We start from the raw sequence: 13,638 nt of genomic DNA on the forward strand, positions 1-13,638 counted from the left end.
CCACTTACTCCCATCAAAGTGGGAGCCTTCGAGCCCATCAATGCGGGCAAAGTAAAGGCACCTCAGGACCTTCAGAGCCTGGATGGAGAGACAGTTCGGAGAGCTCCGCTTCAAGTGTTTAAGCTCAATACCAGGCTTGTAGCTGCGCTGATTTGAGGAAGCAACACGCACACTGTAGTAAGGTACTCGATTTGCTGCTTGACCCATTGAAAGGAGCCTTAACATCCGGAAACCGTTTTCCCTTTGACGAACGTGCACAGCGCTGGCTTGCAATCGGCACGACGATCTTCCGTCAGACCAGCAAGTTTCCGAAGGAGGAGCGCAGCTTGGATGGCTCCCAATTGTCGACAATGCCCTCATTCCGACCAATCTTCAGATATAGCGATGGCAATTTGAAATCTATTGGAATCCCAAGGCTTGACAGGAGCGTGAAGTTAGTAATCCTCTCAAAGACAATGTTGACCGTGTGTTGCATGGCCGCACTATCCCAGAGATCAGTTTGACAGGATCCAGATTAGCATAGTCAAGAGGAGGTTGACAGACACGTCTTTGAACATTGGTCAAGAGTTGAGCATTGGGGCGGTTCACCATTCCGAGCTTGCCGCCACTCACTGGACGTCACGAATACCATCAACAACAACCACGACGGTCTGTTTGGCGCAGTCAGGAGGGATAAGCACAAAAACACGTCGAGTTTGTGTCGGTGTAGCAACAGAGTATCTCATGAGGAATCAGCATCAAGCAGGAGATAAATTTTGAGAAAGAAAAGAGAAGATGAGTGTACAATGGAAATAAGACCCACCCGCTACCCCCTCAAGCTCGCAAGAGACCCTGGGATATAAATACAGCTTAAGTACAGAACTTGCTGGTCTAGCCCCAACGACCAGCGGCGCTTCGAGCCCTTGTTATTAACGTTACCGCCCTACTCCCAACTGCGTACATGTAATCTGTACTGATTCGCCATTTTCCGACCCGCTCCTCCCGGCTCCAGTTCCGTCCCATCCGCTCCCATACGGTAGGGCACCGCGCCGCAGCCTGATATCGTGCGATCTCCGAATGCCGGGATCATGTTTTAGGCGAGCCGCCAACAGTTGGCTTCATGCTGGGATGACTTCTGCCTATGCAGGGCATCAATAGCCTGCGTTATCAGAGGAGTATTTCGTACTCCTCTTACGACGTGAAGTAACGTTCCTTCTGATGATGGGCTCATCTCCGCCGTGTTGGCGACGTGCGGACGCGGAAGTTGATGGAACCGCGACCGCGAGTCTGCGCACGGTGACTCGACGGGCTGTGCTCATGGACCGGGCTAGGCTTGGGGTTGAACTTGGAGCCTGGAGGGCATGCACTGAGAAGGGAACCCGACGGAGTGACCGCCGTGCCTTGGCCCGGTTGACGGAACGCAGGGCATCAACGACTGGAGGACTGGATACAAATGCCCTTGCTGTGCCCGTCAGTGCCTGCCCACAATCGAGTCTGAGTCCCCTATCTTCAAGCTTTCGCTCCAGTGTCCAGCTCCAGCGCAACCAGACTCTCGAGCTTCAAGTTTATCCCAGCCACAGGCACCAGACACAATATGGTTTGCCACTCTGCCTCTTGCCTGGGCCGTCCCGGTTCTGGCCATCTCGGGCCCCCTGGCCAGCCGTGCCACCTGTGGCGAGACGGCCGCCCGGGTCTGCTACGGCGTCGACGGCGGCACGGCGCAGAACATCGGCCCGGTCGACATCGAGTACGCGGCGGGCTACCTGCGCTAAATCGCCGACAACAACGAAAGTCCCCTGTGGACCATGCCGCCCAAGTTCGGTAGCTCCGAGTGTACCATCCCCGTCGACGGCGCCGGCACCGTGCTCGTCCTGGCCAAGCACATCAACCCGCGGACCAACTCTTCCGTCACCTACTACGACCTCGCACGCACCATCGACGGCGGCGTCGACACGACGCCCGAGCAGAGGGCCGCCTCGCTACTGGGCGCCTGCGGCGGCAATGGCGGCATGAAGGGCGTCACGGTCGACACGAGCGACCCCACGTACAGCTCGCCCGCCTATGTCAGCAGCAAGGCCAAGCCGCAGGATATCATTGTCAAGCTTGTCAGGGCGCCGAGCTCGTGATCTCGTCATGCGCTGCCTTGCAGCCCCTGCTCTGGGCATGTGTATTTAGGCATAGACAGATGCATCTTGATCAATATCATCATGTCTAGGACGACTAATTAGAGCTATGGCATGTGCATGAGTGGAATCTGAAGCCGTTGACTTTGAACCATTAAATCAGATATTCGAAATCATAACTGGGTGATGAGCTCAATGTACTTACGTGCGGCATAACCTTGTGAGGTTGAATTCTCTCATGTTGTCCACTTACAGGTAACGTTAGAGCTAATTATTTCGGTCATTTGTTCGATTGCGCCACCACAGTTCAGTTGCTACCCGTGACGGTAGACACCGTCCCAACTTTGACACCCCCTAGCAGGAGGTCACCGTCGTGCTCCATGATCCGGATGTTTGACTTCAACTCCCAGTCTGCCCGGCTCCAGAATATGTGAGCGGCTCACACAGCAAAGTCATGGCTGCCAACCGGTCGTGCAGCGGGTGCTTCTTGCGATTGGCCTTCCACCTCTCCTCTGGCATGACCATCAGAGAACCCGGCGTCGGATGAAAAACCATCAGCTTCGTCCCCGGCGGCAAGGGCTTGCCGGCCACGGCATCCCCATAAGCAGCCAGGATATCGTCGCGCAAGCCCAGCAGCCAGGGATGCACCACCGACACAAAATCATGCACTGTCGGGAACTCTCCCGTTGCCTCCACCACCAACTTGGCGGCCTTGTCAAGCGGACGGTCTACTCCGCAGCACCTCTGCAGGTGCTACTGCCCGGGGAAGCCCTCGTATTCCGGGTCCTCGCCGGGAATCATCCCGAAGCGGACTCGGCTGCCTTCGGCCTCCCAGTTGTTGTCGGGTCCATCCCAGTGCCCGTCGTGCGTCTCGCCCCAAAGCTTCTCCCAGCCGTCCAGGACGTCGACGCTCACCGTGGCGGATTTGATCTTGCGTTCGCTGAGCGGGGACTGCGAGACGGGCTGCAATCCTAACGCATCGGCGCCGGATGAACCCCGGCGGACGTACGGCTTGAGAGGAGCGTTCGGGTCGTGAAAGGGTTCGGGCATGACAAAGATGGAAGTGCTCAGGGGTCCGGTGAGAGCCCAGCAGAGGCGCTTGGCGTCCTTGGTGGCTGGGATGGACTTGTTTGCCGGGTGCGCGGCCGGTGTTGAATTCGCATTGTCTTGCGCAGACGAGTGCTCATTTCTGGAAGTTCTGGTGTCTGAGGTGGCCATGGCTATGGCATATTATCGGCTGATAACTCATGCTCCGATGCGTTGATAAGACGCTCGTGGATTGATGAGGTGCAAGAACCTGAAGTCCTGAACAGGTCACAATGTTGGGTGACTGGATTGAGGTTGGTGATGCTGCTTGACCCTCGCGTATTGAGAAGGAGTCGGAGAAGGGAACTCGAACTACAGCGGAAGCGGAACCTGCAGCGTGTTTATATGTAAGGCCCGGGCCTGGTGCTCCCAAAGATATGGTCTCTTGCTCGGTACGCCCAAGTCAGCAGCACTGGGATGTTACAGCGCAAACCAAAGGATCAGGTTACAACCACTTTCGCGAGCCTTAACATGTATGCCCGGCGTGCTTTAGAGAATGGCAACAGGGTAGACAACCGAGGATGGCAACAGCCGCAGGCAAAGGGCTGAGTGAGTCGGTAGCGCTGACGATGCCAGTAAGAGCAAAAGGCACAGCAGCTCTCCGGCCGAGCATCGGCGCACACCGAGTTCGGCTGCCGGCTTGACATCGGAACGTGGGACGGTGCCCAGCCAATGTATTCTGCCGCAGAGAGTTATTGGGCTCACATCCACAAGCATTCGAGCTGTAGAAGGCGAATGCGCGTGGTGGCGATCGAACCCTCCTACCCTCTGCCTCTGAGTGGAGCCCTACCTCGCAAGGTCGTGAATTGGCAAGAGTTGTGCCAATGGTAGCTGCAGGCAGCTGCAGCGCAGGTCGACTTGGGCCTCCTCGTGCATGGCCGCAAGTCCGTAGCCTGATTCGTCTCTTCCATGGCCGAGCCGAATAAGGGAACGCCGGGAGAGGACGAGGGACGTGAATGGTTCTAGATGATGAGAATAAGGTTGGGCAGAGACGCATGCATGGAATTCGAGGAGAAAGATCGGGCTGCTGCTACAGGTGAATGGCTTCTGTCTAACGCGCGCTGCATCCATCTTGCCAGGAATTTCTGTGTGCATCTCAGGTCGTATTTCCGGATCTCAACCGTTCTGGCAGTGTGCAGCTTCAAGCACATGCCTGACCGCACCGCAGATGCATTGGACGAGACAGAAGCTGAGCTAAGATGAGGAATCGAGGAAAAAACATGACATGGAGAGCCCGAAGCGCCCAATGTAGACTGTATAGAGAGAGCATACTATGCACCAGAATGATCAGTGAAGAGGGGTGAGGGGAAGACAGAGGAAGCGATATGGGTACGGAGAGAAAGACAATTCGAATGGATTGGGTTGGATGCCAGCAAAATGGGATGCCCAGCTCACCTCGCGGACTGTGGCACGGGAGTTGTCGACCGTGGTGAGACTAAACGCACCGTGCGCTCGTCTTGGCGGTCTTAAGTGGACGAGGCCAATTCAGCCCCGCTCCTCCCCCTCCTTGCCCTTGCCAGGCGCAACGGAAGCCGAGCTCCAGCAGCCAATCAAAGGCGACCATCGCCCTGCACAAGGCTAAGACCAGAGAGCGAGTGGGAAGCACAGCCTTACCTTTCGCAAGTGGTGTCTTCCCACCATCCGCCCCTTGTGTGGCCTCGACCTCCCACCTTGCCTACTTTCGTTCCCTCCTCACCTTCTCCTGTCAAATTTTCTTTGTTATGCTTGGCTGCCAATTTACCGTGATTTCTTTGCGCCCTACGGCTGGAAAGCAAACAACATATTTCTCAGCCTTGACTGATCACTACCTCCCGCGCCCCCGTCCCCGCCTTCAAACCGCCGTATCCGAGACCGCTATTTCCGGGTGCGATTCCAGCCTGAGACCATGGAGCCTTCCTCGAAGCGGAGGAGGCTGGCCCCGAAGATCCCCGATCCTCCGGCCGTGTCCACATTTCAACCGCATGCGCAAGCACAGCCCCTACCGCATACATTACCCCAGGACCAGGTGAGTGAATCAACTACTTCTGCCGTTGATGGCGTTTCTCGTGACACTAACCGATTACCCCAGATAGCTCAACAACACGACCCTCCAACCGAAGCTGTGCCGCGACTGACAGAGCGCGATGAGTTCGAAGCGTTCGCCCGCCATCTCCAAGATGCCGCGATATACATCCAGCAGCAGACCCTTAAACCCAAGCATACAAGCGTGTCGGTCTTGATGTTACGATGGGAGGAGGACACGTCAGTCGAGCCGGATTTGCTGGCACTGGAAAATGTGTTCCGCGAGCGATATCACTACCATACTGAGAAATGGGCCATCCCTACGGTCCCGAATCCGAGCATTAAGCTTGGAGTCCAGATGGCTTCCTTCCTAGAAAACGCGCGACCGGACCATTTGTTGGTGATATACTATGCCGGTCACGGTTATGTCGGGCCCGATAACCAGCTGTACTGGGCTTGGTGGGTGCAGTGCCATGCGTGCGTCTTGATCTCCGTGCTGACGCTCTGAATCCAGTAACTCGCGCGAGGATGCTGCCAAGTTGAAGTGGGACGGCGTCCGCTGTTTGTTCGAAGACGCCCAGTCCGAAATTCTCCTTTTGATCGACTCCTGCGCGGTCCGCGATGCGCCGATGGCCGGCAGCCACGGAGTGAAACAAGCAATTGCTGCCTACACTCCAGACCAGAGCTCGCTGGAAGCTGGGCCACGCTCTTTTACTGCCACGTTAATCGAGACTCTTCAAAAGCTCAGCATTTCGGGTCGGCCTTTTGGTGTACAAAAACTTTACGACGATCTACGGCAACAACGGCAACAGGAAAGCGCGCAGGCGCTGGTCAAACAAGCCAATGGACCGACGAAGCCGAACCCAGCTCCCGTGAGATCGCCCGCCTTCTTTACCCTGACGCCTGCGAAAGGCCAGGGGATTATCTTGTTCCCCCTGGATCCGGAAACCGCTCAGCTCCAGTCACCGCCACATTCCGCCGAGGCCGACGCCCCGAATGCGTGGAGGTCTAAGCCCGAGTATGGGTCTCTCAGCCCAGAAGAAGTTTTCGATCTAACCTTGGACGAACAGAGGGTGCTGGTATGCACCACGTTTGTCGGCGACGCTAGCCCCGACATGGCTTTCTTCAACCAGTGGCTGCACAAGATGCCGGCTAACGCTTCTAAAATCACTGTCGAGGGCATGTTCCTTGGACCGCCCACGATGCTATTGATTTCGATGCCACATGGTGTCTGGAATATCGTTCAACACGACAAGGTGTGCTGCTTTTTGGGATATATTAGCTCTCACAACATGATTCACCTCTATCAGCGACTCGTCAACTCACATCCCAGCGGCGTCCTGGGCGTCAAAGACAGCGAGGATGGCCGTCCACTCAAGCGCAGTTCGTCCATTCATCGGGGTGAGAGCTCTGATCAGTACCCTCCGGTTGCCATGGAGACACCCCAGCATCAAGCCGGGGCTGCTAGGCCTGGAGCTCCCGCTCAGGCTAGCCCCGAACAGACCACTTCGGTTGGCCCCAAAGATGAAGTGGAAGACTCGGCGGAGATGCAGGAGGCAGCGGAGCAGCTGAAGGCGTTGAGCCATGTCCGGCACCTGGGAGGTGGCACCCCGGCGGCGCTTGAACGCCAGACAACCCGGATAGGAGACAGCATTGCCGTCAGACATACCGATGATCCTGGCTCCCCGTCCGAAGGCGTCGGGCCAGGAGTGGGTGGTAAACTGTACGAGGCCGAGTACAACACACCATCTGCCAAGCCAAAGGCGAGGAAACCGCTTCAGAAGCAAACCCCCAAACAAGAAGTCCGGTGCGACCATTGCAGTCACGCCCCCTTCAAAGACTCCTCGTCACTCCGCAAGCACGTTGCGGCCGCTCATACTCGACCCTTCCCCTGCGCCTTCTCGTTCGCCGGCTGCTCGAGCACGTTTGGGTCCAAAAACGAGTGGAAGCGACACATTTCGTCGCAGCACCTGTGTCTGCAGTACTACCGGTGTTCGGCTTGCCCGCAGAGCAGCGGCGCCGACGGGAAGGGCAACGAGTTCAACCGCAAGGATTTGTTTACGCAGCATCTCCGCCGCATGCACGCACCCTTCGCCATCAAGAAGGCGATTTCCAAGGGCGATAGCAAATTGCAGGCCGAGTGGGAAGCCCATGTCAAGGACATGCAGGCGAGCTGTCTTGTCACAAGGAGGCAGCCGCCGCAACGGTCGGCTTGTCCCAAGCCGGACTGCCAGACTGTGTTTGAGGGGTCCGGGTCGTGGGATGAATGGACGGAGCATGTTGGGAGGCATATGGAGAAGGGTGAAGCTAATCGGATGGGCGTTGATAGGCTTTTGGCGAAGTGGGCGCTGGATGAAGGCATTATTGAGAGTGTTGTGAATGGGGAGTATAGGCTCTGTGGCCAGAGCATGAATGGGTCGGGCCCGATCGATCTCGGTCCCGTGAGTACTAACGGTGGTAAGGCTCCCTCGGATAGTGGGAGGAAAACGGAGGATGATGACGATCCGTCCATTACGGTTGCGATGCCGATGTCGGTTGCTGGCGATATCGATGTTGACTAAGAATATCCGCCTGAGGGGGGTGATGATTCTATGGGAGTTCTGAGGCCATTTGATGAGAATCATGATCTGGGTTGAGGACGGCATCTGAGGGACTCTGGAAGGTTACGGGTGTGGCGCATATATGTATATCTATTTATACCTTGATTACGGTCGGGGTACCTGGAGAGACAGAACTTCTGCTATCTGGGCCGGGTGCAGCATGCGCAAATGCCGCCGCCTGCTTACTACCGCTACCTGGCCTCGTATCCGGGGACCCTCTCTCCGGGGACCATCCAAGTACGTTGCTATAGCGCTCAACGTGTCTGGAACTTCAGCTTCCGAATACGGTCAAGACAACAAGAGATTGAGGACCACTTTGCTGCCTTGTGGAAGCTGGAGTTCCCTGACACGTTGAGCAGTCTAGAAATGCGCTTGGGGATGGCTGGATCAGGTAGCCCCGCACAGACACTCCTTGGCACGAGGCCAAGCAAAGACCCCTGTAGGCAAAGGACGACAGACCACCTTGCTGGCAGCGACTCAAGACAACGGCAAGCTGGACCTGCCGGCAGACAAATCAATTAAGTGTCTCGTCGTCAACTTCGATGGATTTAACATAGAAGTTTGAATCCCTGTGTATTGCTGAGCCCTTTCTGTAACACTTTATGTCCCATGGGCCTGCCATCTGTTCTCCCATACGTAGATCAGGGTCTTTTGCGCCATCATGAGCCAAGGTAGAGAGCAAACAGTCTTGCTTTTAGTCTCTGCCATTAAGACTGAGAAGATGGAGAAAAGTGAACTGGATGTGTCTGGTCAGAGCAGGCTGCGTACGGATACAGCGTATTCGGAGGGTTAGTGGAAGGAAGGGGTAGATTGGGTATCAAAGCCGTAACCAAACTCACGCAACAACTCACAGACAAGCTGATCTCCGCCGTCTTCAGCTCCTCCCAGCTTCTCAATCCTAGTACCACTGCCCTTCCGCCAAGCCCGCCCTCTTCCCTCGCACAACACCCAACTTATAAGCGGTAAACATCAAATACCATGTCGCCAGACCCTGCCCCTACCAGAGAGGCTATCGTTGTCCGCCACCAGTCATGCTCAAGTCTGGTCAGGGCGCGTGATGATCAGCAACCCAGGTTTACTTGTCCATACCACACCTTCCTGCTGTCCTGGGCTCTCCTATCAACCTCCACACCTGCGTTACTAGTAATACTACTAGTACTCCTCCCTTGAACCGCATCCTCTCCGCCGTACCCCGCGCTCATCGCCCGCCCAGTAGCACCACCATCACTACCTGTTCCTGTCCCACGTCCTCCCCTCCACAGCGCATCGTCAGCACTACTCCTCCTCCCGCCACCACCGCAGTCAGGCTCAATACCAACCGCTGCTTGGGCTTCCAAGAAGGGGTTACTACCACTTTCACTACTACTGGCGGACTCCCCCTCCTCCGACTGCCCGACCAACCACCCCTGCAGCCTCAACCCAGCCCCCATAACCTCCCTCGCAACCCCCCAATTTTCCAGCCCCATCTGAAATAAACTGATATTCATCATCCCCTTCACAAACCGATCATGCACCTGCACCTGCGGCTGCTGCTGCCGTCCCCCAACAGTGCCAATTCCAGTTCCAGTTCCACTTTCACTTCCAGCTCCAGTTCTGCGCCTGCCGCCGCCGCCGCCCATCATGCCGTAGGACACGAGCGGCAAGAGAACAAAATTGAACACACCCAACAGACAGCGCCACTTGGACAGCGGCACACGCCAGGCGGTGGTCCAGAGGGACAGGAACTCGGCCGGGGTGGTGATGAGAGAGAAAGGTTGGCGGAGCTTGATGGCGCGGCAGTAGAGGAGGGCGGCAAGGCGGACAGTTTGGTAGACGTAATCTGCTCCTTCTTGTTCTGCTTCTGTGTCGGCTGTGTTGTCGGGTAGGTCGTTGTTGTTGGTGGTGGTGGTGCCGGGTTGGGAGGCGGAGGCGGTAGTGGTGGCTGTGATGGTGGGGTTGGGGAGGAGACTTGGAAGGGGAGGGGGTGGATGCGGGGATGATTGTGATTGTGGTACCTGGGGCCGTTGTCGTTGGACTTGGGTTACGGGAGGAATCTGTCCCGAGGACGCCCGGCGGGATTGCTGGGATCCCAGGCGGGGGTCACCACGGCCTGGCCGGGCCTGTTTCTCGTCCAAATCAAGGGTTTCTGGCACCGCTGATGAACCCCTGCTTGTTGGCGTGTAGCTGGCTGTCGAGGGCCCTCGGCCGGCGGGCGAGTCTGCCGGCAGACTCAAAGTCCTATCGTGGATCCATGCCGACGTGGTGTGTACCTTTTGGAGCTCCTTCGCAGATGGCTTCTCCGGCAGCGCAAGGATGAGGCAGAGAAGAAAGCGCATGTCGTCAAGGATCGAGGCGACGGCAGGATGGATGCGGAGCGCGTGAACGCACAGGGAGAAGCGTACGAGGTTGGAGATCAAGGGGGTGTTGAGCGCAAGGCGCAATGGAACTTGGGAGTGATCCTCAAACTCGAATTCAGGACCGTCTCGCAGAAACGGCGATACCTCGAAGGAGAGGGCAATGGCAATATCAGCCCTGCTCAACCGGGTCAGTCTGTGCTGTCGCCCGCTGCATCAAGCAGTTTGCCGAGGAACAAGACCCACGATATGGCAAGCTTGCTGATCAGGCCGTGCAGGCCAAGCGTGCGGATCCCTCCACGGCATTTGATCATGTCTCTAAGGCCACACAGATGCGCCTGGAGATCATCCGTGTTCCCCCAGAGCCTACGTTGCCGTCACTAATCAGCCGGTATTCATGGGGCTACAAGTCTAAGTCTCGGAGACAACATACCACTCGGCCACAACAAGTTGGACGACCCCGGCTATTACTTCGTCGCTCGCCGAGAGCTGCGACCGGATGTGTTCGTTCAGGAGCTTGATGACATGCCCCTTGTGCGCCATGGCGGCCGTTCTCTCGACGTGGGCTGTGTCGCTGAGGAAGCAGGCCGTCGAATAGATGGCCACGTGCGCCAGCAGCTGCGAGTTGACGCAGTATGGGACGTAGTACTTGATATAGGGATTCGAAGCGTCTGGGTTGCCGTCCAGCGAGGCCGTGAACTGGGACACAAACTTCACCCCTGTGACAAAGGGGGTGTGGTCAGCATAGTCGAGGTCTGAAGATTTTTCTAGCGAAAGCCCACCAGGGAGCAAACAAGAAAGCTCAACCTACAAACAGACAAGAGCTCGGCGTCTGTCATGGGCCGCGTAACGGGGACCTGGACAAGGTCCTGGGTTGGGTCCGCAACCAACCAGGGCATGTTCATGTTGTTGGCCACAACAGCAGCCGGAGCCACGTCCGGCACCAGAGTCCAGGCACTGTACCCCTGTGTCGCCCAGGTGTTGCTGCCGCCGGCCCAGTGGTTCTGATGCGAGCCCACATGATAGGCATTCAAGGACCGGATGGCGTCGTGCACCTCGTCAGAGTGTGCCGTGCAGCCGTCCTCGCAGGCGATGAAGCACATGGAAAGGCTCTGCTGGTCCGTGGTCCATGAATACTGTTGTTGTTCGGCCGAAGACGTCGACGTCGGAGCCGGATCCCGCCCAAAGACGTCGAATCCGGGCCAGTTCGAGAGCATTGCGTCAGCAGCATCCTGGCTTCCGCGCTGCTGGCTCTCGCCCCAGGGGGGCGACAGTAGTGGCAAGTGTCGCGGCGCCGGAAGTTGTTGCTGTTGTTGTTGTCGCAGGGCTGCTAGGGACTCAAAACCTCGGCTTCTCGCAAGACGATGGGCTGGCGGCGGGGACAGGGAGACGGCAAAAGCAGGTCGTTGCGACACAACGACGGCGCTTGGATGACTGTCATGTCTACCAAGTAAGCAAGCTCCGCGCTGCTGCTGCTGCCACTCTAGTGTCCTCCTGGGTTGGTGGAGATGGCGGGGAGGGGGGACCGACACACACCTGCTTCTCGTCTGCTTGTACTCGCACAGCGGCTGTGGAAAGCGTCTCGCGCAGTTGCTGCACGGCTGTCCCTGGTTGCACTGCGTCGAGACGCGGCGGAATTAACATGATGTTCTTCTTCTGCTGGATAAGATAGTACTACATGGCGCCTGCTCCAAGTCCGATGTCTTTTTGACGGGGTGTGTTTGCTCGAGCTCACTTGCGAAACATGCGGCCTGATGAGACAACAGAAAACAAACTGAAAATCCAAGACAGAGAATGACAAGCTTGAAGAGAACCGAAACCAAGATAACTTTACCTTTTGTTTCCGCCGCCTACACTCACCGCACGAAGTCGTCGTCCTCTCGGCACGTGGTGGCCGTAGTACGGGGGCCTGCATTGGTTCGGACATTGCTGCGTCTGGCGAGAGTATCAAAGCTTCTTGATCGGCTTGCTGCACCAGACCCTCGGGACCATAGGGCTGGCTTATAAGGGGAGACCCTCCCGTGTCTGGGATTCAAAACCAGGTTGCGATGATCAGGCCCCAAGCCATGCAGGCCGTCGGGTTTGGGACCGCTTGGGACTAGCGTGTAGGTAGCTGGCTGGCTCTGGGAGTTCAGGCGGGAAAGGAAATAAAAGCTTGTTTGGGTTAAGGTGTTACTGCGTACTGACCCGTACAGTGAGGTCAAATCGTCGGTCACAGTGACGGTCTGCTGCTGCAAGCTGCGAGCACCAGCCGGTCCTTTTATGACACCCTTGATATCAAGATGGGAAAGTATTTTTGGAACGCGAGACCAAGGCTGGTCCACCGTCAATGGACGTACCTAACGCAGGCAGCGAGAGACAGCTGAAGGGTGCTTAGCTGGCACCATGCTAGGCTTGGAGCCTCTCACTGCCGCAGACTTTGTTGTCATCAGCCTGACATGCTCGCTTGCGGGTCCTTGTATCGGGGAGGCGGTGCCGCTAGTTCCCTTCTCATATTGACCCTGTCCGCAAGCGGTGAGTGGCTTGCCTCTCTCTGGCAGCGCCAACACCGGAGAAGCTAGGATCCGGGCCATGGCTTGTTCTGCCAAGACACAGCTGGCTGCGATGAGAGAATGTGGACAAGAAGGCGGAGGGACTGGTTGTTCCCCGGAGATGGCACATGGGGAGTGTAACTGCTCGTCGTTTTGATGCCTACGAGGCTGCGTGCGACATACACGCCCATGCAGTGGGACAGCATACGCAGTACGCCTAGGACAACGCAGGGTCATCAAGGCCGAGTCGTATCACCGTTCGACTATTACGACCGGATTGAGCGAGCTACGCGGGCGTTGGTAGAACCACCCTGTTCCCCATCTTTTCCTTCGAAGTCGGAGTGGCTTGGGCCCGCCCAGCTGGGAGAGGAGGTCCTGACTGGAAAAGGGTGGCGCCGGCAATCGGGAAAAGAAGTTGGTGCGCGTGTGCGTGGAGTGTGAGCTTGCTACTGTGGTATGCGCGAATGAGAGGATTGGAAGATGTCACTGCCCCTCTCCTTTCTGGACCTGGGTCCATCCAGACTCCCGTCATGATGCTGCCCAGCGCCGGTAACGGGCCAATGGATATTCAGGAGTGCTGCCCACCCAACTTTCACCCCGCCAAAAGCCTCCGGAGCTGGGACTGAAGGGCTGAACACCGGACCTCAGAGCCTGCAGACTCTCATCCTGAAACACTGCGACATTCGGAGCTGTTGGCATTGCTGCAGGTACTGTCATCGAATCTCGTCTTGTCCCATCGTCGTCTGCTGCTAGAGCGGTGAGATCCTCATGGCAGGTGATTGTTCCCTGAGCGTGCGAAAAGCCTTGGATGGGTGGGCTAAAGTGCCTTACAGGCATCTCCAATCCCAACTGCCCAGTACTGCGTAGGTGTTTGTCAAAATAAAGTTGGCTGTTGGCTCCAACTTGCGGGACCCTGAAACGACACCGGCAGACTGGACCACGCTGTGATTTAACGCTAGCGAGAAGCTCGACAGCCAAGCTCCAC

At 57.0% G+C, this 13,638-nt stretch overlaps 5 protein-coding genes across 5 annotated transcripts; 2 read left to right on the top strand and 3 right to left on the bottom strand.

The window, feature by feature from the left end:
* Nucleotides 1–1,432: 1,432 nt before the first annotated feature.
* N657DRAFT_658062 (uncharacterized protein) lies at nt 1,433–2,105 on the top strand (the record flags this gene model as incomplete). Its single annotated transcript, XM_062794856.1, has 3 exons — nt 1,433–1,453; nt 1,560–1,726; nt 1,772–2,105. The coding sequence occupies 3 exons, from the start codon at nt 1,433–1,435 to the stop codon at nt 2,103–2,105; spliced, it is 522 nt and encodes a 173-aa protein (XP_062644809.1).
* Nucleotides 2,106–2,501: 396 nt separating this feature from the next.
* On the bottom strand, nt 2,502–3,320 carry N657DRAFT_578481 (uncharacterized protein; the record flags this gene model as incomplete). Its single annotated transcript, XM_062789319.1, is given in 2 exon segments — nt 2,502–2,844; nt 2,860–3,320. The coding sequence occupies 2 exon segments, from the start codon at nt 3,318–3,320 to the stop codon at nt 2,502–2,504; spliced, it is 804 nt and encodes a 267-aa protein (XP_062644810.1).
* A 133-nt stretch (nt 3,321–3,453) lies between these two features.
* N657DRAFT_134182 (uncharacterized protein) lies at nt 3,454–4,349 on the bottom strand. The gene is made up of 2 exons (XM_062785889.1): nt 3,641–4,349; nt 3,454–3,572 (listed from the first exon to the last, which is right to left on the bottom strand). The coding sequence occupies exon 1, from the start codon at nt 4,183–4,185 to the stop codon at nt 3,655–3,657; it is 531 nt and encodes a 176-aa protein (XP_062644811.1). The 5' UTR covers nt 4,186–4,349; the 3' UTR covers nt 3,454–3,572; nt 3,641–3,654.
* Nucleotides 4,350–5,073: 724 nt separating this feature from the next.
* On the top strand, nt 5,074–7,750 carry N657DRAFT_683158 (uncharacterized protein; the record flags this gene model as incomplete). The annotated part of the gene is made up of 3 exons (XM_062796545.1): nt 5,074–5,193; nt 5,257–5,648; nt 5,704–7,750. 3 exons carry the CDS (start codon nt 5,074–5,076, stop codon nt 7,748–7,750), a joined length of 2,559 nt encoding a protein of 852 aa, XP_062644812.1.
* Nucleotides 7,751–8,850: 1,100 nt separating this feature from the next.
* Nucleotides 8,851–11,766, bottom strand: N657DRAFT_683159 (uncharacterized protein; the record flags this gene model as incomplete). The annotated part of the gene is made up of 5 exons (XM_062796546.1): nt 8,851–10,300; nt 10,369–10,488; nt 10,556–10,841; nt 10,934–11,556; nt 11,657–11,766. 5 exons carry the CDS (start codon nt 11,764–11,766, stop codon nt 8,851–8,853), a joined length of 2,589 nt encoding a protein of 862 aa, XP_062644813.1.
* Nucleotides 11,767–13,638: the final 1,872 nt, after the last annotated feature.

Source organism: Parathielavia appendiculata, assembly GCF_033297405.1.
Source record: "Parathielavia appendiculata strain CBS 731.68 unplaced genomic scaffold N657scaffold_13, whole genome shotgun sequence".
NCBI classification, from domain to species: Eukaryota; Fungi; Ascomycota; class Sordariomycetes; order Sordariales; family Chaetomiaceae; genus Parathielavia; species Parathielavia appendiculata.

What these genes read in the sequence shown, in the direction of transcription:
- N657DRAFT_134182 (XM_062785889.1), bottom strand. Translation starts at nt 4,185, where the DNA reads ATGCGTCTCTGCCCAACCTTATTCTCATCATCTAGAACCATTCACGTC.